The 22,921-nt window shown below is 45.7% G+C and overlaps 1 protein-coding gene and 1 pseudogene across 1 annotated transcript; both read left to right on the top strand.

Annotated features, from left to right (window-relative positions):
• Positions 1-1,433: 1,433 nt before the first annotated feature.
• On the top strand, positions 1,434-7,788 carry LOC110286235 (putative PWWP domain-containing DNA repair factor 4). Its single transcript, XM_085837697.1, has 4 exons — positions 1,434-1,501; positions 1,795-1,883; positions 3,161-3,326; positions 5,271-7,788. The coding sequence occupies exon 4, from the start codon at positions 5,455-5,457 to the stop codon at positions 7,630-7,632; it is 2,178 nt and encodes a 725-aa protein (XP_085693823.1). The 5' UTR covers positions 1,434-1,501; positions 1,795-1,883; positions 3,161-3,326; positions 5,271-5,454; the 3' UTR covers positions 7,633-7,788.
• Positions 7,789-10,141: 2,353 nt separating this feature from the next.
• Positions 10,142-21,068, top strand: LOC110286236 (nucleoside diphosphate kinase B pseudogene; annotated as a pseudogene).
• Positions 21,069-22,921: the final 1,853 nt, after the last annotated feature.

The following is a 22,921-nucleotide window of genomic DNA, read 5'->3' as shown; positions in this document are numbered from 1 at the left end:
TGGGCCAAGCACTCTACATCCACACAGCAGGATATTATCCAAGCCCTCAGAAGGAAATGCATTGTCTCTTTATGGACATGAGAAGCATTTTCAGTGAAATCGCTTCAACAAAAGTCACTTTGTGTAAGGATCCATGTATGAGCCATGAGCAGAGTAGAAGAACCCCGAAGAACTGTGTGTCCAAACAGGTGTCATCTAATCTGGTGAGAAAACATCTCACTGGATGAGGGCATGGCTGCCTAGAGTGGCAGGCATGCCTTGGGACAGCTTAGTGGAACAGTTTCCTCTATGCCTGTGGATGAGGGTGGGGGTATGCATGTATTACCCTCTCCTCCCCCTCCCTCTCCCTCTCCTTCTCTCTCCCTCTCCCCTCTCCCTCTCCCTCCCTCTCTCCCTCCTCTCCCCCCTCTCCTCCCTCCCCCTCTCCACCCCTCCCCCCTGTCCCCCTCCCTCTAGCTCTCCCTCTCCTCTCCCTCTCCCTCTCCCACTCCCACTCCCTCTCCCCCTCTCCCTCTCCCTCTCCATCTTTCCCTCTCCCTCTCTGTCTCTCCCTCTCTGTCTCTCCCACTCCCTCTCCCTCTCTGTCCACTCCCTCTCTCTCTCCCCCTCCCCCCTCCCCTCCCCTCCCCTCCCCTCCCTCCCCCCTCTCTCTGTGTATGTGTGTGTATGCACATGGGTGGTGGTGGTAGTGGTTTGAATGAAATATCTTCTGCAGCCTGGGGCATTTGAATTCTTGCTTCCTAGTAGATGGTGCCATTTTGGGTTTGTTTGGGAGGTGTGGCACTGCTAGAGAAAATGTGTCACTGGGGGGTGGGTTGCAGAGTGCTTTGAGGTTTCCAAAGCCTCCTGCCATTTGAGGCTGGCTTTCTCCCCTTCCTCATTGAGATGCAGGGTAGGGTTGTTTTGTTTGTTTGGTTGGTTTGTTGCTGCTGCCACGTGCACTCCTCCTGTACTGCTTTCTATCCTGTGCAGGTCCATGGTCCTCCATGTTTTCTGCCCCAAGTGACCTGGAAAGCTTATTTGCATCAGGAGAAACAAACAATGTGCATGCCTTTAGAATTCTGGCAGGAGAAAAGGAGGCCTTCTCAGACGTGGGCCCTGGTCTTATTATTTTAGAAGGCAGGATGGAACCTGTGATCGCTTTTCTTGCCTTGTCTCAGACCCTCTGTGGTCAAGTCAAAGGCCTGGCACCCTGGAATGGCAGTATCATCTTTTGTACTGTGTGCACCCTTACTTACTCTCATGTGTGCAGCTGCAGGGGGTGGTGGGAGAACCAGGTGACAGGGATGTAAGTGAACAGTCAGCCTCCTGGGTGGGTGGATTAGTACTTCCTGATTTCCTCAGAGAACTGGCTACTGGGAGAGAATGTTTTCTGATGACACTGTGGTTGCCATGACAACAGGGACAAGCCATTCTTTCCTGGTTACAGATACATTTGTGAAGGACACTCACAGGCTGGAGAGGTGGAATGACTAACTAGACAGACGCGCAAGGCATGTAGGTAGGTGCCAGCAGCCAACCTGTATGTGTGTGAGAGCTGAGTCTGCGAGTGTGCCTTGGGAGTGTGTTTGCTCTACCCCACCCCCACCCCGGACAGGGGAGGTTCTCTCACTATGACTGTTTGAAGAGAAGCCCCAAGGACTGGCTGCTCACTCAGCCCTGTCTCTTTGTCCTCAGGTGACACTTCTTTGCTGCTAGCTTTATCTTTTCAGGCCCTGAGAGCATAGTTTGCTATTGTAAATGGACACCTCCTCTCTGTTTGACAATGATTGTCACATGTACTCTTCTTGACAGGATGACCCTGTTTGTGTGACAGCACCTTACCCTGGATAGTTGCTGCTCCTGTTGTCTGAGAGAGAAGCTGGGAGGCATTTGAGGAGGAGGTAAACGGGGCTGGGGGTTGAGTGTGGGTGGGGGAAACCTGCAGTTCCCTTGGAGAATGGTTGAAGCCCAGTGGTGAGGACACTCTCTTGGCCCGGAGGCCTGCCTGACACAGGAAGTAAAAAATGCCTCCCAAAGACAGCTGTCTCTAAACTGACCACTACTCTCAGTTAGACAGAAGGAGATAAAGATCAGTGTGGCATGAACCCCCAAGAAAGGGGCAGAGTCTGTTCCCTCGGCAGGTAATTAGTTTGCGTCTGTGTCTGACTGAGTCTTTATCTTGCTCACCTCACACAGTTGGGTGGAGCATCAGCTGGGTTTTACACGGTTTGTGGCAGGGGCTGCTCTCTGACCCACCAGCACATCTGGATCACCCTGTGTATCTCTGCCCACCCCCGCCCCCTGTGTGAGAGCAATAGGCCTTGTACTCTTCTTGCACCCTCTCATCAGACTGTCCCCCCGCCTGTCTGTCTTACTGCAGGGAGGGAAGCCATTGTTCCCATCTGGAGAAAATGTGGAAAGACACCGCACAGAGGGAATGTGTGCAAGTTCTTGATAGAAGGCCTTTGGTCCCAGGGCCAAAGTGTGGGTTGAGACAGAGATTTCAGGATTCCACTCCCCCCCCAAACTTCTCTGTGTGCCCCTGGGGAAGATAGTGTGCCCTTTCCACCAGAAAGGCAACTCTCACAGAAATTTCGGAGAACCTTTTGAAAGTAGTGCACCGGAGGCGGCACCTGGAAACGGTGGAGGCAGGTGGTGATACTGCTAACATCTAACCAGGATGTAGGAAGCATAAGGACTTTTATGTACCCAGGAGCAGTAGGCATGCACAGATGGAATACACGCTGGGGAGAGCGTGGCCTGATATGAGTGCAGACACATGTCTTTATGACTGAGTTACAGATGCTGCACGGATGCCCTGGTTTGTGGGCTTGAACACATACTTGGTATTCCCAGGTATGCTTCCTAACTGAAATTAGAAGTATGTGGGGCTGAGAATGCCCCACTTGAGGGAAGCAGAAGCATGTGCAAGCCTGAGAAGGGTAGAAGGCGTCATGTACTCTATAGGTGTGCCTCGGTCATCCGTGGTTTCCAAGGGTACCCTGTGAGGGGTGGGTGGACACTCATATGCTCGAGGCATGGTGCCTGGATGGTGGAGAGGCATGGTTGGACTTGATGGGGGTTCATTTAGCCTCGCTGGAAAGCATGCACAAGGAAAGTCCAGCAGAAGGCAGCCTAAAAGTAACTGAAGCGTTCATGTTTTCCTCTGTGTCCTCAGGAGATATCCGTGTGACGAGGCCCAGGACTCCAAGGGGGCTGGATCAGAGGAAAACAACCCCAGGAGATGACAGAGCCTCCTAGGATGAAGCGCCACTGTCGTCTGTGATCCCTAAGTTGAACTCCATACCTCCACAGTACACATGTGCTATTGCATCATCCAGAAGGTGTGCCCTGAGACATTCCTAGACTGCTTTATGTAGGAGGCCACTTTAGGCATCATGAACTCGGATTTGAAGTCAGTAAGACATGGGTGGGAATACAACAGAAGGGACACTGCACGTTTGTGGAGTGAATTGGGAGCTAGAGTGTACCAGCAGGTGTTTGTGGATACAGAGGGAGGGAAGGGAAGGACCGAGGGGATCACGAGAATATCATCTGTCCTCCCCGCCCCCATATTTCTGTATGGTTGGAAATTCCTACAGATAAGGTCTGGAGTCCCGTGATGAGCTCCGTTGGCCCATGCTCATGGAAGGGACATGGGGTAACAGGAGTTCACAAGAAGAGCAGCGTCCTTAGGAAGCTGTTTCAGGAGGCCAGAGTCCACCAGTGCTCTGCCTCACTGTGCTTGCTGGGGCCCTGGATCGCTTGCTGCCTGGCATAAACAGCAGTGAGCAGCGGTGAGCAGCGGTGGCATGTGAGCCCATCCTGATCCTTCCTCTGTGTTGTAGTCCGTATCTATCAGCAAGCACAGTGGGCCTCTTTTGAGGATCAAACAGATGAGGAATTTGTTTCACACAGGCATGAGTGACATACACACTGCTGATAGGAAACTGACTGGTTCAAGGCAGAGGCAGTCAGTAACACAGTAGCCAACCTGCCCTTCACACCCCCATACAAACCAGACACAACACACACACACACAAAACACACACATCACACATACACAAACACATAAAACACAACACACAAAACACAACACACCAAACAGACACACACAAAAACACAAACCAAACAGACACATCACACACACACACTCACACAAATACACACACACACACACACACACACAGAGAGAGAGAGAGAGAGAGAGAGAGAGAGAGAGAGATGGGCCAAGGAGAAGAACGTAATGAGATTCCACTGAGATGGCTGGGGAGGAGGAACTCTGTTGAGTGGCAGAGTATGGGGGAACATGAACAGAAGAGCTATGCTACAGATGAGTGTGGACACCACTGGACTTAGGGATGGGCAAGGTACCATCCAGGCCATAAATTTCCTATGTGTTTAAGACCGTGTGGATTAAGATTAGGCCACAGAGCTCGTGTGCAAGAGAGTTCTGTGGTCTGGAGTCTCTTGTTAGAACAGTGCCCATCACAGGCAGATAGGAATGTGCAGGGTCTCCTGCAGACTTGAGGTTGCAGCATGCGGGTGCACAATTCCAACAGAGGCACTGGCTTATTCTGTTGAGCTCCACCTGATACTGCTGAGTCTGCCAATTAGTAAGCATTTCTCCACAATGAAGTGCTTTCTCTTTGGGGCTCTCCCCAGGTGTGCCCTGCGAACACTTGATCCCACAGTGAGGTCCAGGCTGGAGTTGGGAACAAGAGCTCTGAACCAAAAGATTGGCGCCACAGGGGTGGGGGTGGGGGTTGGGGACTGGGACAGGAGGAGGCCAGCAGCTATGACAGCAGCCACCCTTACTTGCAAATCACCATGAACATTTCCTCAGCCCCATTGCTCTTTAACCTGCTAACACACTGACCTGGAAGGCAAGTTCACTAGCTGTCCAAGGGCTCCTGGTGTCGGCAGCACAGGGCTACCTCCCTAGAAAAGAAAACAGTGAGGCTGGTTCCCCCACCCGAAGGGAATCCCAGTGAGCCCCAAGACACTGACTGGGTGGGCAAGAAAACACACAAGCCTTGTAAAGACGCCCACCTTTCTGGGAGGATGTTGGCCACCCCAGCCTCAGGTCGAGGAACAAAATTGTTGTGACTGTCTCCCACAGATGCTCTGGAACCTTCCATACCTTCTCCCACATCCTCCCTTCTGTAGAACAGACTCTGTGAGCTCCCTTGATTTCTCATGCCTTGCCTCACTGAGGTGCTGCTTCCTTGTCCACTAAAGGCGATCTCCTTCCTAATGCAGCTCTGCTTCCCTCTCCCACCTTACAGGATAAGCGCACACCACCCTGAGCGACTTCAGTTGTTCAAACTTCTCTACCAGATTCTGGAGGGAGAGCAGTGCCACAGGCAGGAGAGCAGAGCCAGAGAGGACCGGCTGGCAGTCACACCAGTGCCCAGAACAACCAAAGGAGTCACCCTGTCCTGATCAGCACAACCCCAGAGTCCAGTCGCCATGGACTCTGCAGAGTATGTACTCTGTGGCTGGAAGGGCCAGCTGTGGCCTGCAAGGGTGTTGTCCAGACCCAGGACCTCAGCCAATAGTAAGAGGAGAGGGGCGCCCTTCCTGGAGGTCCAAATATTGCCTGTGGGTGAAAAGATGACAGTGAGGAGCTCCAAGGTGAGGCCCCTAGGCAAGTCTGAAATCATAAGCATCGCCTCCTTGGCAGGAAAGGAGTCACGGGGCAGGGGCTCGCCAGGGCAGACCAGGGCATCCAGGAGAGCCCTCAAGGTGGCCCTGGATGTTCTGGGTGAGGGAAGCAGCTTGTTTCAAGGAGGAAGAGCAGGTGGCCGAAAAAGCAGCACCTTGGCTCCAAAGGTTCCAAAAGAGCAGGCCAGCTCCAGCAGCTCCAGCCTAGGCAAGCGCCTGCGTCTGAGCCTGTGGCAGCGTCTGCCCCTGAGCCTGTGGCAGCGCCTGCACCTGCACCTGCGCATGCGCCTGCACCTGCACCTGCACCTGTGCCTCCAAGGGCGCAACCAGAAAGGCCAAGGGCTCTCCCAGAGGAGACCTGGCAAGCGGTTCCGCCCTGATCCGTGTCCTGCGATGATGGGCTCGCAGAATGTGCCTGCAGTGCTAGTGGGGGAAGCCCAGGCCCACACTACTATAGGCCTCTTGCGCTCTGAAACCCAAGGGGATGTGTTAAGAGGCACCAGATTGTGGCCAAGTTACTCGAAGACACCCTTGGGAAAAGCTGGCGGTAATCCAGGGAAGAGAAAGCCAGGCACATCCAAGCTCAGGTCTTTGAGCGCCCCAGCCTCCAGGGAGGGTTCCCGGGCTAAAAATGAGCAGCAGGCTGCCTCTGGACCACCGAGGCACATCTCTAGATCACCCAAAGCTCTCAAACAACGAGTTCGGGGTGCTGGCCTAGAGATCCGGGCAACTGGAGCCCAAAGGAAGACCGCCCTCTCAGAGAACAAGACCCATCCTGGCCCGGGGACCCGGAAGCCAGACTCAAAGGGGGCATCTGCAGCCAGCACGCCTCCAGTCCTAAGGCTACGCAGGTCACTCCGCATAGCTAGTCGAAAAAAGATGACCCATGTGCTGTGTTCACTGTGCGGGCTCCCAAAATGGGAATCCCAAGTACTCTCAAAGGTGACCAACACCAGGTTCAAGAGGAGAGGGGCCCGAGTTCAAAAAGATGCCAAAGCCACCAACGTGGCTTCTGCCCAGGAGCCCAGCACCATCGAGCGAGGAACGCTGGTCTGGTTCAAATTTCAGGACCTTCCTTTCTGGCCAGCGGTGGTCAAGAGTGTCAGCAAAAACGACAAGATGGCGAGGGTGCTGTTGATCGAGGGCAACATGCAGTTTGAGCGCAGGGGTATCCGAGTCCCTCTCCGCAAGTTGAAGCACCTGGACTGTGGGGAGAAAGTATCACTTGTGAGGAGAGCCAGCAGACTGTACACCCAGGGCATCAACTGGTGCTTCTCAGTGATCAACCACTACAGAGAGGGCCTCGCCTGTGGCTCCTTCCTGGGCTCCTTCATGGACTATTACACCACCCAAGCCAGTTACCCGCTAAGGAGAGCCGTCCAGGAGGGCGACCTGCACATCGATTTCCCCAAGGTGAGCTATGCAGACTTGGAAGACTGGGAGGAGGAGACCGCTCTGGGTGGGAAGGGGCCCTACAAGAAACTCCTGCCTGACCGCATGAGGGCCGCTTGGGACAGAGCCAACCAGAAGCTCGTGGACTTCATCGTGAAGAAAAAGGGGGCCGACCAGCACCTGCTGGACATTGTGAAGGGCAGAAAACGGTCCAGGTGGCTGGACGATCTTTGGAAATCAAAGAGGGAAGTCTTCTGCATTGAGACCTACCTGGAGGACGAGGACCAGCTGCATCTGGTGGCCAGACATTTGCAAGAAGTGGCCAAGGAAGCAGACGAGGCCCTGCTCTCGCTGGCAAGAGGAGACAAAGTGCGGTTTACCATGGAAGTTCTTTTTCCAGAAGCCATCATCTGCTCCATCGCTGCCCTGGATGAGCTCAGCTACAAGGAGGCAGAAGAGAAGTACCTGCGAGGCCCACCCGTGCACTACCGTGAGAAAGAGCTATTCGACAAGACCATCTTAAAGGCGGCCAGGAAGAGGTCAGCAGCCAGGATTCGGGCTGCCAGGGACCCTCCTGTGCCCACTCCGTAGAAGGGATCGACCTCCTTTCAGCTGTCACCCCTGAGGCTCCCAAGACAGGAGACAGGAAGCGCCTCCAAACTGGAACATCTGGGAGACCGTGGGGGCACACAATGGCTGCTGTCAAAGCTCCTCACTAAGTGTTTCTTTACGCCCTCGAAATAAATGTTCACGTTCGTGCTTGACAGTGTAGATGTCTAAGTCTGCTCTACTGATCCTGTAAGCTTCAGTCCAGGCCTGGCCTTTTGGCTCTCTTTTGCCTGTGCCCCAACATGCACAAGTCCCGTGGGGGTGCCTCTCTGGAAAGTCATTAGCCCTGTGTGGAGTGTTGGCGAGCTAAAGCACAGGCTGCTGCCTCTCTGCACGGACCCCATGCACCTAGACAGCACACCAGGTTCCTGATGACACTGGGTCTCTGGCACTGTCCCCCTCTCCGATCTTCTTTCTCTCTAGGGTGCTGCTGTGGATGGGGCTGGGCTCCACTCTTTTCTCCATTACTTCCTCCTTCACTCACTCATGCCGAGGGAGAGAAACAGATGTGTGTTTTGAGGCTGTGCTTTGAAGCCACAGAAGGGGTTGGAAATATTGTGACCCTGGAACAACAACAATGCAAAGAACAAGAGGCAACAAAAACTCAAGAAAACAGTCTATTGTGCTTTTCAATCTCTCTCTCTCTCTCTCTCTCTCTCTCTCTCTCTCTCTCTCTCTCTCTCTCTCTCTCTCTCGTGTGTGTGTATGTCTGTCTGTGTGTCTGTCTCTCTGTCTCTCTCTCTCCTGTGTGTGTGTATCTGTCTCTCTGTCTATCACTCCCCCAACTGTTTGTGTATCTGTGTATGTGTGTGTCTGTTTTTCTCTCTCCCTGTCTCTCTGTATATCTCTCCTTATTTAGGTACAATTGTGTGCGAGCACAAGTGTGCGGGAGTCATAGGTCAAGATCTGGTATCTTCTTCAGTTATTCTCTCTAGTTTTTGAGACAGGATTTCTGACTGAACCTGTTGCTCGCTGATTTTTCTAGAATTATGGCTTGCCAGGCAGCTCTTTTGATCCTCCTGTCTTTGTTACCCCAGTGCTGAGATTTACATGCCTGTCTGCATACCTTTTTCCCCCTTTTGTGTGAGTACTGGGTAATGAGCTCAGGTTTTCACCCCATGCAAGAAGCACTTTACATTCTCAGCCATCCTCCACATGCCAGAGACTTCATACTCTGAGAGGGAGAGAGAGAGAGAGAGAGAGAGAGAGAGAGAGAGAGAGAGAGAGAGAGAGAGAGAGAGAGAGAGAGAGAGAGATTTGTTGACCTTGTGCGGTGACTGTCTACAGTCCTGCACCAGGCATTGGTATCTCAGCTTTTTTCACATTTCTGAGATCAGAGACTTCTGGTGTTTGCAGGAAAGGGAAAAGGCCTGCCTTTCTTTGGAGTCACTACACCTGGGGTGTACTGATGAGAAGCAGCACTGACATGCCTCCCAGAAGGTCCTGTTTTCTCCTCTTTTGATCTTTATGTTTGTCATATTTTGTTGATAGGGCACTAAGTTCTTTCTTCTATGAATTCTGAAGTACATCTTTATAAGTACGTGAGTCCACTCTCCAGTTGTCCTCTGCTGAATGCCTGTGAAACATCTATGTGTTCTCCAGCCTGAGTGTCCGAATTTACAATACTTCTCCCCCTCCTGTTGAATTGGGGGAATGGTTAATGTTCGGTTCTGATGCTAATTATCGGCTTTCCTTTATGCACACATTGGGTTCTTACATGTGTACATAGCCAAGCATGGTGAAGATGATTGTACTCTTAGTAGTCAATCTATAGAAACAAGAACAAGGGTCTTCCTAACCAGCAAGTGCCTGGTTTAGTGAGAGACCTTGTCTAAAACACTTTGTGGAAAATAAATGTGGAAGGAACCTGATGTCATCTCACTGTCGCATTTAGTACATTTGTGCTGATGAGAAGCAGCCCTGACATGCATTAGTAGCATTGTGTACAACCAGTTAAAGATAACCATGTACACACCCTAAATATTAACAATGTATAGAAGAATTTTAAATTGAACTAAATTTCCCTCTGTGCTGTGAGCTGTCTCTCAGTAAAAGCTACCAACGCAGTATAACTCAAGCCTTCTTTTAAAAATATATAAAGCACTGACAACACCTTTCTTTCTGCTTTCGAGTCTGCCTAGGTTAGGAATTAATAATTCCAGTCTGTTAATGGCTTTTGCAAGAGAAGGCCACACCTAAAGTAATTGTGTTCTATATACCCAAGCACCATCTTGTGCAATAGTCAAGAGGCTACATGTCAGACATATTCTCAACTGAATATTCAGCATCTCCTATGACTCTAACTGCCCCATTGTGCATATGTTCTGACCACAAAACCCTCCCTTCTTACCATCTGCCATGCATGGGCCTATGTGCCCCAACAGCACCATTTTCCCTATGTACAGCATCCTCTTCAAGATTTAGAAGACAATTTATCCTTCACATTTTGCAAGTGAACTTGTTGCCATTTTTCATATTCTGAGTGCCTGGCATGGACAAGAACAGGTAAGTTTCCTGAGGGCCGCACTAATCTGCTTCTTAGCCTGTTATCTCCTGTCCTTTGTCTTTTCCACCACTACTTCAGTCTTGGCTTCTTGAGACTCTGGAGTCCTCAAACCCTATGCAATCCAGAATGGACCTGAACCCTCCACTCCTTCTTTTTCTCAACTCCTCAATGATTTTCCAGAACTTCAACCTCTGTCATCCACTCTCATAGCTAACTTTTCACTTCTTATTAGCAACAACTGGTATTATGGACCTTGCTCTGTTTTACCTTAGCTAAACAGATCTGATCTCCACCTCCCTCTTTATCTCCATTTTCAGTAGAAGCTGGACATCTTAATTGTCATTCAGTGTTAAATGGGTGTCCCACATGTGAGTCAGGGTATGAGAAACCCAACATTGGCCAGCACAGCACTGACCACCAGCCATGTCTGAGAACTGACATAAGTCTAGAACAGTCTGTCACCTATGTGAGCTGGGCCCGTGGATGATGCTTGGGACACTCAGATATGGCAGCCAAAAATGGTAAATCATGGGTAACATGATCTTATGCCCTGTCTTAATTTGGTTGTGAAGAGACACTATGACCACAGCAATCTTATAAAGGGAAACATTTCACTGGGGCTGGCTTACAGTTTCAGAGGTTAGTGCATTGGCAAGAAACATGGCAACAGGCAGGCAGACATGCTGCTGACACTGAGTTCTACTTCTTGATCTGCTTGCAGCAAGGAGGAAGCTAGATCCCATATTGGGCAGAGCTTGAGCATAGGAGACCTCAAAGCCCACCCCACCCCCCACAGTGACACACTTTTTTCCACAAGGCCACACCTACTCCAGCAAGACCACACCTCCAGATGCTGCCTCACCCCATGGGCCCACCATTCAAACACATGAATCTATGGGGGACATTCCTATTCGAAGGACCACACTCTCTGACCATCCCTTCTCTCCTTTCTGCACACACTTGATTTTCTAATACATTCTCAGCCCCATCAAAACTCCCACAAACCCTTTGTTCTCTGTCCTGAAACAACTGGGTTCACTCCTTGCATCATGTGTGGCCAGATTCCAACAAAATCATGTGACTAGTTCTCTTTTAGACAAGTTGCTGCTCATCTCAAGTCCTTCATTCCTTGAAACTGACCATCAGTCTGACTCCCCTTCTTCTGGTCCACTTTACCCCTTCATGGTGTCCTGTCTGCAAACTTTCCACACGTTTTTTCTTCTAATCTCAACCAGTGATTGTAATACTCTATCACCCTGCTCTTGTTTTCCTATCTACTTCTAACTGCTCCTTTTCATGCTCCTAACATTGAAATCTGAACTTAATGTGCCTTCTGTTCCCAGCTACATTCAGACCCAGGAGGGTGGAACCTGCAGTATCAACATTTCCCAGGAACATTGTGAGAAAGATCTTGACCTGCTGAAAAGGATCTCTAAAGAGAGGAACCCAGAAGACCATATTTTCACAATCCTTTTCTTTTTTTTTTAATATTTTTTTATTACGTATTTTCCTCAATGACATTTCCAATGCTATCCCAAAAGTCCCCCATACCCTCCCCCCTACTTCCCTACCCACCCATTCCCATTTTTTGGGCCTGGCGTTCCCCTGTACTGGGGCATATAAAGTTTGCATGTCCGATGGGCCTCTCTTTCTAGTGATGGCCGACTAGGCCATCTTTTGATACATATGCAGCTAGAGTCAAGAGCTCTGGGGTACTGGTTAGTTCATAATAATGTTCCACCTATGGGGTTGCAGTTCCCTTTAGCTCCTTGGGTACCTTCTCTAGCTCCTCCATTGGGGGCCCTGTGATCCATCCAATAGCTGACTGTGAGCATCCACTTCTGTGTTTGCTAGGCCCTGACATAGTCTCACAAGAGACAGCTATATCTGGGTCCTTTCAGCAAAATCTTGCTAGTGTATGCAATGGTGTCATCGTTTGGAGGCTAATTATGGGATGGATCCCTGGATATGGCAGTCCATCCTTTTGTCTCACCTCCAAACTTTGTCTCTGTAACTCCTTCCATGGGTAGTTGTTTCCAATTCTAAGAAGGGGCAAAGTGTCCACACTTTGGTCTTAGTTCTTCTTCATTTACATGTGTTTTACAAATTTTCTCTTATATCTTGGGTATACTAAGTTTCTGGGCTAATATCCACTTATTAGTGAGTACATATCATGTGAGTTCTTTTGTGATTGGGTTACCTCACTCAGGATGATGCCCTCCAGGTCCATCCATTTGCCTAGGAATTTCATAAATTCATTCTTTTTAATAGCTGAGTAGTACTCCATTGTGTAAATGTACCACATTTTTTGTATCCATTCCTCTATTGAGGGGCATCTGGGTTCTTTCCAGCTATTGGGTATTATAAATAAGGCTGCTATGAACATAGTGGAGCATGTGTCCTTCTTACCGGCTGGGACATCTTCTGGATATATGTCCAGGAGAGGTATTGCGGGATCCTTTGGTAGTACTATGTCCAATTTTCTGAGGAACCGCCAGACTGATTTCCAGAGTGGTTGTATAAGCTTGCAATGCCACCAACAATGGAGGAGTATTCCTCTTTCTCCACATCCTCGCCAGCATCTGCTGTCACCTGAAATTTTGATCTTAGCCATTCTGACTGGTGTGAGATGGAATCTCAGGGTTGTTTTGATTTGCATTTCCCTGATGATTAAGGATGTTGAACATTTTTTCAGGTGTTTCTCAGCCATTCGGTATTCCTCAGGTGAGAATTCTTTGTTTAGCTCTGAGCCCCATTTTTTAATGGGGTTATTTGATTTTCTGGAGTCCACCTTCTTGAGTTCTTTATATATATTGGATATTAGTCCCCTATCTGATTTAGGATAGGTAAAGATACTTTCCCAATCTGTTGGTGGCCTTTTTGTGTTATTGACGGTGTCTTTTGCCTTGCAGAAGCTTTGCAGTTTCATGAGATCCCATTTGTCAATCCTTGATCTTACAGCACAAGCCATTGCTGTTCTATTCAGGAATTTTTCCCCTGTGCCCATATCTTCGAGGCTTTTCCCCACTTTCTCCTCTATAAGTTTCAGTGTCTCTGGTTTTATGTGAAGTTCCTTGATCCACTTAGATTTGACCTTAGTACAAGGAGATAGGAATGGATCAATTCGCATTCTTCTACATGATAACCACCAGTTGTGCCAGCACCATTTGTTGAAAATGCTGTCTTTCTTCCACTGGATGGTTTTAGCTCCCTTGTCGAAGATCAAGTGACCATAGGTGTGTGGGTTCATTTCTGGGTCTTCAATTCTATTCCATTGGTCTACTTGTCTGTCACTATACCAGTACCATGCAGTTTTTTTTTGTTTGTTTGTTTTTTTTTTATCACAATTGCTCTGTTGTAAAGCTTTAGGTCAGGCATGGTGATTCCACCAGAGGTACTTTTATCCTTGAGAAGAGTTTGTGCTATCCTGGGTTTTTTGTTATTCCAGATGAATTTGGAGATTGCTCTTTCTAATTCGTTGAAGAATTGAGTTGGAATTTTGATGGGGATTGCTTTGAACCTGTAGATTGCTTTTGGCAAGATAGCCATCTTTACAATGTTGATCCTGCCAATCCATGAGCATGGGAGATCTTTCCATCTTCTGAGATCTTCTTTAATTTCTTTCTTCAGAGACTTGAAGTTTTTATCATACAGATCTTTCACTTTCTTAGTTAGAGTCACGCCAAGATATTTTATATTATTTGTGACTATTGAGAAGGGTGTTGTTTCCCTAATTTCTTTCTCACCCTGTTTATTCTTTGTGTAGAGAAAGGCCATTGACTTGTTTGAGTTAATTTTATATCCAGCTACTTCACCAAAGCTGTTTATCATGTTTAGGAGTTCTGAGGTGGAATTTTTAGGATCACTTATATATACTATCATATCATCTGCAAAAAGTGATATTTTGACTTCATCTTTTCCAATTTGTATCCCCTTGATCTCCTTTTGTTGTCAAATTGCTCTGGCTAGGACTTCAAGTACTATGTTGAATAGGTAGGGAGAGAGTGGGCAGCCTTGTCTAGTCCCTGATTTTAATGGGATTGCTTCAAGCTTCTCACCATTTACTTTGATGTTGGCTACTGGTTTGCTGTAGATTGCTTTTATCATGTTTAGGTATGGGCCTTGAATTCCTGATCTTTCCAAGACTTTTATCATGAATGGGTGTTGGATCTTGTCGAATGCTTTTTCCACATCTAACTAGATGATCGTGTGGTTTTTGTCTTTGAGTTTGTTTATATAATGGATTACATTGATGGATTTCTGTATATTAAACCATCCCTGCATCCCTGGAATAAAACCTACTTGGTCAGGATGGATGATTGCTTTAGTGTGTTCTTGGATTCTGTTAGTGAGAATTTTATTGAGTATTTTTGCATCTATATTCATAAGGGAAATTGGTCTGAAGTTCTCTATCTTTGTTGGATCTTTCTGTGGTTTAGGTATCAGAGTAATTGTGGCTTCATAGAATGAGTTGGGTAGAGTTCCCTCTACTTCTATTTTATGGAATAGTTTGTGCAGAACTGGAATTAGATCTTCTTTGAAGGTCTGGTAGAACTCTGCACTAAACCCATCTGGTCCTGGGCTTTTTTGGTTGGGAGACTATTAATGACTGCTTCTATTTCTTTAGGGGATATGGGACTGTTTAGACCGTTAACTTGATCCTGATTTAACTTTGGTACCTGGTATCTGTCTAGAAATTTGTCCATTTCGTCCAGGTTTTCCAGTTTTGTTGAGTATAGCCTTTTGTAGAAGGATCTGATGGTTTTTTGGATTTCTTCAGGATCTGTTGTTATGTCTCCCTTTTCATTTCTGATTTTGTTAATTAGGATGTTGTCCCTGTGCCCTCTAGTGAGTCTAGCTAAGGGTTTATCTATCTTGTTGATCTTCTCGAAGAACCAACTCCGTTTTTGGTTAATTCTTTGAATAGTTCTTCTTGTTTCCACTTGGTTGATTTCACCCCTGAGTTTGATTATTTCCTGCAATCTACTCCTCTTGGATGAATTTTCGTCCTTTTTTTTTTTCTAGAGCATTTAGATGTGTTGTCAAGCTGCTAGTGTGTGCTCTCTCCAGTTTCTTTTTGGAGGCACTCAGAGCTATGAGTTTCCCTCTTAGAAATTCTTTCATTGTGTCCCATAGGTTTGGGTATGTTGTGGCTTCATTTTCATTAAACTCTAAAAAGTCTTTAATTTCTTTCTTTATTCCTTCCTTGACCAAGGTATCATTGAGAAGAGTGTTGTTCAGTTTCCACGTGAATGTTGGCTTTCCATTTTTAAGTTGCTATTGTAGATCAGCCTTAGTCCATGGTGGTCTGATAGGATGCATGGGACAATTTCAATATTTTTGTGTCTGTTGAGACCTGTTTTGTGACCAATTATATGGTCAATTTTGGAGAAGGTCCCGTGAGGTGCTGAGAAGAAGGTATATCCTTTTGTTTTAGGATAAAATGTTCTGTAGATATCTGCTAAGTCCATTTGTTTCATAACTTCTGTTAGTTTCACTGTGTCCCTCCCTGTTTAGTTTCTGTTTCCACGATCTGTCCATTGATGAAAGTGGTGTGTTGAAGTCTCCCACTATTATTGTGTGAGGTGCAATGTGTGCTTTGAGCTTTACTAAAGTGTCTTTAATGAATGTGGCTGCCCTTGCATTTGGAGCATAGATATTCAGAATTGAGAGTTCCTCTTGGAGGATTTTACCTTTGATGAGTATGAAGTGTCCCTCCTTGTCTTTTTTGATAACTTTGGGTTGGAAGTCGATTTTATTCGATATTAGAATGGCTACTCCAGCTTGTTTCTTCAGACCATTTGCTTGGAAAATTGTTTTCCAGCTTTTCACTCTGAAGTAGTGTCTGTCTTTTTCCCTGAGATGGGTTTCCTGTAAGCAGCAGAATGTTGGGTCATGTTTGTGTAGCCAGTCTGTTAGTCTATGTCTTTTTATTGGGGAATTGAGTCCATTGATATTAAGAGATATTAAGGAAAAGTAATTGTTGCTTCCTTTTATTTTTGTTGTTAGAGTTGGCATTCTGTTCTTGTGGCTGTCTTCTTTTTGGTTTGTTGAGGGATTACTTTCTTGCTTTTTCTAGGGCATGGTTTCTGTCCTTGTATTGGGTTTTTTTTGTTGTTGTAGTTGTTGTTGTTGTTATCCTTTGAAGGGCTGAATTCGTGAAAAGATAATGTGTGAATTTGGTTTTGTCGTGGAATACTTTGGTTTCTCCATCTATGGTAATTGAGAGTTTGGCCGGGTATAGTAGCCTGGGCTGGCATTTGTGTTCTCTTAGTGTCTGTATAACATCTGCCCGGGATCTTCTGGCTTTCATAGTCTCTGGTGAAAAGTCTGGTGTAATTCTGATAGGCCTGCCTTTATATGTAACTTGACATTTCTCCCTTACTGCTTTTAATGTTCTATCTTTATTTAGTGCATTTGTTGTTCTGATTATTATGTGTGGGGAGGAATTTCTTTTCTGGTCCAGTCTATTTGGAGTTTTGTAGGCTTCTTGTATGTTCATGGGCATCTCTTTCTTTAGGTTTGGGAAGTTTTCTTCTATAATTTTGTTGAAGATATTTGCTGGCCCTTTAAGTTGAAAATCTTCATTCTCATCAACTCCTATTATCTGTAGGTTTGGTCTTCTCATTGTGTCCTGTATTTCCTGGATGTTTTGAGTTAGGATCCTTTTGCGTTTTGTATTTTCTTTGATTGTTGTGCAGATGTTCTCTATGGAATCTTCTGCACCTGAAATTCTCTCTTCCATCTCTTGTATTCTGTTGCTGATGTTCGCATCTATGGTTCCAGATTTCTTTCCTAGGGTTTTTATCTCCAGCGTTCCCTCATTTTGGGTTTTCTTTATTGTGTCTACTTCCCCTTTTAGGTCTAGTATAGTTTTGTTCATTTCCGTCACCTGTTTGGATGTGTTTTCCTGTTTTTCTTTAAGGACTTCTATCTGTTTGGTTGTGTTTTCCTGTTTTTCTTTAAGGACTTGTAACTCTTTAGCAGTGTTCTCCTGTATTTCTTTAAGTGAGTTATTAAAGTCCTTCTTGATGTCCTCTACCATCATCATGAGATATGCTTTTAAATCCAGGTCTAGCTTTTCGGTTGTGTTGGTGTGCCCAGGACTAGATGGGGTGGGAGTGCTGAGTTCTGATGATGGTGAGTGGTCTTGATTTCTGTTAGTAGGATTCTTACGTTTGCCTTTCACCATCTGGTAATCTCTGGAGCTAGTTGTTATTGTTGTCTCTGGTTAGAGCTTGTTCCTCAGGTGATTATGTTAGCCTCTATCAGCAGACCTGGGAGACTAGCTCTATCCTTAATTTCAGTGGTCAGAGTACTCTCTGCAGGCAAGCTCTCCTCTTGCAGGGAAGGTGCCCAGATATCTGGTGTTCGAACCTGCCTCCTGGCAGAAGTTGTGTTCCACTCACCAGAGGTCTTAAGATCCCGTGGAGGGTCCTGTGAGGAACTTGGGGGTGTCCAGAAACTCTGTGTGCAAGGAACCCCAGTGCTGGAGTGGACCAGAAGGGACTTGTGCCCCTAATCAGGCCGAGTTATCTGCTTCCCTAGTTAATGCAGTCTCAGGTCCTCCGTGATTGGATTGGACCAGACGCTGTGTTCCACTCACTGAGGTCTTAGGATCCCGTGGGGGATCCTGTGTGCATCCTTGCGGGTGTCCGGAGACTCCCCGGGCCAGGAACCCTGGTGCTGCAGTGGACTGGAAGGTGGTCGGATGTCTGGAGCCCGAAAAGGGCGCTGTCCCAGAAGCTGTCCACTTCTGTGTGCTCACTCTCACCTGTACAGACTACTTTTTGGCGGAGTCCCGGAACCCCTTTTCTTTTCATTCTGATGAAACTTCAAGTTTGAGAATTGCTCTGCTAAATCATATCAATCTCCTGGCTTTAGATACCATTACTTGAAATTGGACTTGGTTGCCATCAACAACAAACTCATCAAGAAAGCTTCTTTAACTTTATAAATGCGAACAGGTATTTAACAAATTTGGAGGACTGTATTCCATTAGAAATGTATCTAACTGAATAGTTTAATCTACTATTTGCCTCTTTTTTAAAAAAATATTTATTTATTATTATAATTTAGTACACTGTAGCTGTCTTCAGACACACCAGAAGAGGGTGTCAGATCTCATTACGGATAGTTGTGAGGCACCATGTGGTTGCTGGGATTTGAACTCAGGACCTTCGGAAGAGCAGTCAGTGCTCTTACCTGCTGAACCATTTCGCCAGCCCGTTTGCCTCTTTTTATCTCTACTTCTTTATCTATGAATCAGGAAGAACTGCCTATATATTTCACATACTTGAAATAAACTCAAAGGGTAATGTAAGTTAAAAATAAAAAAGATACTGTATGTAAATAATTTACCAGAGTACAGAAAAAAACAACGCTGTAGTTTGGGGAGGTAAAGGGAGTGAACTAATAGCTCCCAGCCTCATCAGCTTTCTCCAGAGGAGTCCAAGTAAGAAGAGGGCAGAAGTGTGAAACAAAAAGGAGACAGTGCACTGGAACTTGGATATTTTTTACATACATTAAGACTTGTGTATTTTTAAAATTGAATCCTGAGCTTCACTTGGAAGTTAAGTCCATCTTAGTGTAGATTAGAGAAGGTTGGTGGCCTGTAGGTTGGAGAAGGGTGAGGATGTGGCCTGAGTAAGGCAGCCTGGTATCCTTTACTTAACTAGTACTGAGACCAAAAAAAAAAAAAAAAAAAAAAAAAAAAGACAAAAAGACCCAATAAAAATATAGCTGTCTCTTGTGAGACGATGCTGGGGCCTAGCAAACACAGGAGTGGATGTTCACAGTCAGCTATTGGATGTATCACAGGGCTCCCAATGGAGAAGCTAGAGTAAGTACCCAAGGAGCTAAAGGGATCTGCAACCCTATTGTTGGAACAACATGATGTACTAACTAGAACCCCGGAGCTCTTGTCTCTAGCTGCATATGTATCGAAAGATGGCCTAGTCAGCCATCAATGGAAAGAGAGGCCCATTGGACTTGCAAACTTTATATGCCCCAATATAGGGGAATGCCAGGGCCAAAAGAATGGGAATGGGTGGATAGGGAAGTGGGGGGGCGCTATGGGGGACTTTTGGGATAGCATTGGAAACGTAATTGAGGAAAATATGTAATAAAAATATTTAAAAAAAAAAGACCCAATAAAACAAATAGTACAGAAGATAAGCCAGGAAGTACAGCAGATATTCTGACAGCCAGCAGTTTCCAGTCAATTGATGACCCCCAAACTAAGTCCACATCACAAAGAATCAGGGCCTGACTTTGAAGGGGAAGTTATGTCTGTCCTTTCTCAGGGATGACTCGAGGCAGAAGGACTGATTCAGGGACAAAAACAAAGCAAATTTGGAAGCCTAAAAAATCAATCTGTAGACACCATGATTCTGTTTTCTGATGAAATTAGATTAGAAAATCTGATTTCTGTGTACTAATCTTCAGTGGCAAGCCTGGGAACAAGCAAGGGAAAGAACCCAGGAATCATAAGGAATAGAAGATATCCCTGGAGACTGCAGAGACTCATACACACAGAAGCAGCAGCTAAGAACAACCCACACTCCTGATAACCTGGGGGCCTGTCAACACTCAGTAGGTCTAAAAGGGGTGAGAAGAACTTAGCTCAATGGATTCTCAAATGTTTCTTTCAGGAGGACTGAGGGAGATTTCACTGAGGATATGTGCAAGGGATAGCATAAAGATGCAAAGAGATGAACATAGTGACCAAGAAGCAAGAACATCCCCCACAAAGGAGATGATAAAAAGTACACAAAGTAGCAATAAAATTACATTAGTAGGAATCTTTGTATTTTTTGCAAATTTGAAGTTATAATTTCTTGCATTGATAGAGAATTTATATATTGTTACAGATTTGAGTTTCTCATTGGTAAAAATCTATGCATATTGGTACAAAATTTGAAATAAATATGGTTACTCTTAAAAAAAAGTACACAAAGAACTCAAAACAAGATACCAGCATTGGAGGATTCACAAAGTCAACAGAAGAGGGCGCTCCACATATGTGAGCAGAGATAATCAGCCTGTGCTGTACGATTCTTCCCTAAAAATAGGAAAACAAGTTTCACGTCATATGAAAATGAACTAACAGAAGATAATCAAAGACAAATCTTATCCAAAGCACTAACAGGGGAAAGGAATAAAATCAGAAAAACACCTTCCTAGACTCCCTCATTTTAAACTAGGGTAAAGTCATTGAAAAAATAATCCAAGTCGTGTGTGCTCATCGAACATATGTAATCTCAAATACTCTGGAGGCTCAGTCAGGAGGATCACACATTCAAAGCTTGCTGAGGCAAAAATGAAACTATTTCTCAAAAATTAAAATTATAGTCATAGCCTAATAAAAATAATCACTGTGCCCATGCCTCCCACCCTTTCTCCACTTACCTCTCTGGTTCACTGATGGCTCCAGTCTCTCCTCAAAGCTACCACAGGCCAACACACTAGCTTTCAGACCATTGCTAACCTCAAGCACACCTTCATTGCCATCAAGTCAGAAAGCATACAACACAGGCTAGTGGACAAGATCATCAAAGGTTTCAAACAGAAGGGATTCCTCATAATGGCCATGAAGCGCCTTTGGGCTTCTGACCAGCACCTGAAACAGCAGCACTACAATGACCTGAAAAACAATCCTTTCTTTCCCAGGCTAAGAATTTAGGGTTTGTGGAGGCCATGGGAGGAGCTCAGTGTGATAAAGCCTGGCCAACTGATGTTGAGTAAGACCAATCCTGCTGATTCTAAAACAGGCACCATTAAAGGGGATTTCTACATCCAATTTGTCAACAATTCAGAAAAAAAAATGATGAGAAAAAAAATCACTGTATGGTTTAAGCCTGAAGAACCAATTGAATACAAGTCTTGTGCCCATGACTGGAACTATGAGTAGATGTGGATAAACAAGGTCCTTTCCAGCATTATTCATGGGTATACTCCACTAAGCAGATGTGTCATTTTTTGGTTACTTTGTGTTGAGCCAAATGAAAAAACAACCACAATGAAAACAAACCTTAAGTAATACATTGTGAATAGTGGACTAGGAAAAGATTGAGGAAGAAAATGTATATAGAACAGAGAAGGGTAGAAACATAGGAAGGAGCAGTAAGGCAGACTTGCCTGAAAGTAGACAGAAAAGATATACAACCAACCAAATGATGTATGTTATTCTTAGCTTTGAAGAAAATAAGCTACTGAGATCCAACAACCTGGCTAGTCTATGTTCTTTGGGAGAAGAAAAAAAAGGCAAAGAATAAATACACATACACACACATACAGAGAGAGAGAGAGAGAGAGAATTTTTAGACAAAGTAGAAGCAAAATTGTCTAGGAAAACTAAGTGAATAGGTAGGGTAAGAAAGGGGAGAATTTGCTCAAAATACAATATGTATCAGTAAGAAATGGCTAGATACCTGTGAGCACAGATAAGACCACCACTTCTGCTCTGGGGGACTTGCCTAGAGCCCTCAGGACACAGGAACCAAGGAATTACCAGGGACAGGATCCTTCAGGTTTCCATCTGCTCTGCAGAGCTGACCCTGTGCCACAACTCTCCATACCCAAATTCCTCCCAGAGAGAACTAGTCTCCCAGGAATACTGACACACAGGCCATAGTCAGAGACAGCAAGACCTGCTAACACCAGAGATAACCAGATGGTGAGAGGCAAGGGCAAGAACCTAAGGAAGAGAAACCAAGACTATTTGGCATCATCAGAAACCAGTTCTCCCACCACAGTAAGCCCTGGATACCCCAAAGCACCAGAAAAGCCAGACTCTAATTTAAAAATCACATCTCATGATGATGATAGAGGACTTTAAGAAGGACATAAATAACTCCCTTAAAGAAATACAAGAGACACAGGGTCCCCAATGGAGAAGCTAGAGAAAGCACCCAAGGAGCTGAAGGGGTCTGCAACCCTATAAGTGGAACAAAAATATGAACTAACCAGTACCCCCCAGAGCTCGTATCTCTAGCTGCATATGTAGCAGAAGATGGCCCAGTTGGCCATCACTGGGAAGAGAGGCCCCTTGGTATTGCAAACTCTATATGCCCCAGTACAGGGGAATGCCAGGGCCAAGAAGTGGGAGTGGGTGGGTAGGGGAGCAGGGCGGAGGGAGGGTATAGGGAACTTTCTGGATAGCATTTGAAATGTATATAATGAAAATATCTAATAAAAAAATTTTAAAAAGAAAGAAACACAAGAGAACACAAGTAAACAGCTAGAAGTCCTTAAAGAGGAATCATAAAAATCCCTTAAAGAATTACAGGAAAACACAACAAACAGGTGAAGGAATTGAACAAACCATCCAGGATCTAAAAATGGAAATAGAAACAAAGAAATCACAAAGGGAGACAACCCTGGAGTTAGAAAACCTAGGAAAGAGATCAGGAGTCATAGATTCAAGCATCACCAACAAAATACAAGAGATAGAAGAGAGAATCTCAGGTGCAGAAGATACCATAAGAAAACATTGGCACAACCGTCAAAGAAAATACAAAATGCAAAAAGCTCCTAACCCAAAACATCCAGGAAATCCAGGACACAATGAGAAGATCAAACCTAAACATAATAGGTATAGAAGAGAGTGAAGATTCCCAAAATAAAGGGCCAGTAAATATCTTCAACAAAATTAAAGAAGAAAACTTCCCTAACCTAATGAAAGAGATACCTGTAAACATATAAGAAGCCTACAGAACTCCAAATAGACTAGACCAGAAAAAAATTCCTCCCATCACATAATAG

This window comes from Mus caroli, unplaced genomic scaffold (assembly GCF_978045245.1).
Source record: "Mus caroli unplaced genomic scaffold, Mus_caroli_1 scaffold_5, whole genome shotgun sequence".
NCBI lineage: Eukaryota > Metazoa > Chordata > Mammalia > Rodentia > Muridae > Mus > Mus caroli.
Note: the sequence above shows the minus strand (reverse complement) of the source record. Positions and strands in the feature narration are given on the sequence as shown.

Coding starts and splice junctions, on each gene's coding strand:
- LOC110286235 (XM_085837697.1), top strand. CDS start 5,455: ATGGACTCTGCAGAGTATGTACTCTGTGGCTGGAAGGGCCAGCTGTGG.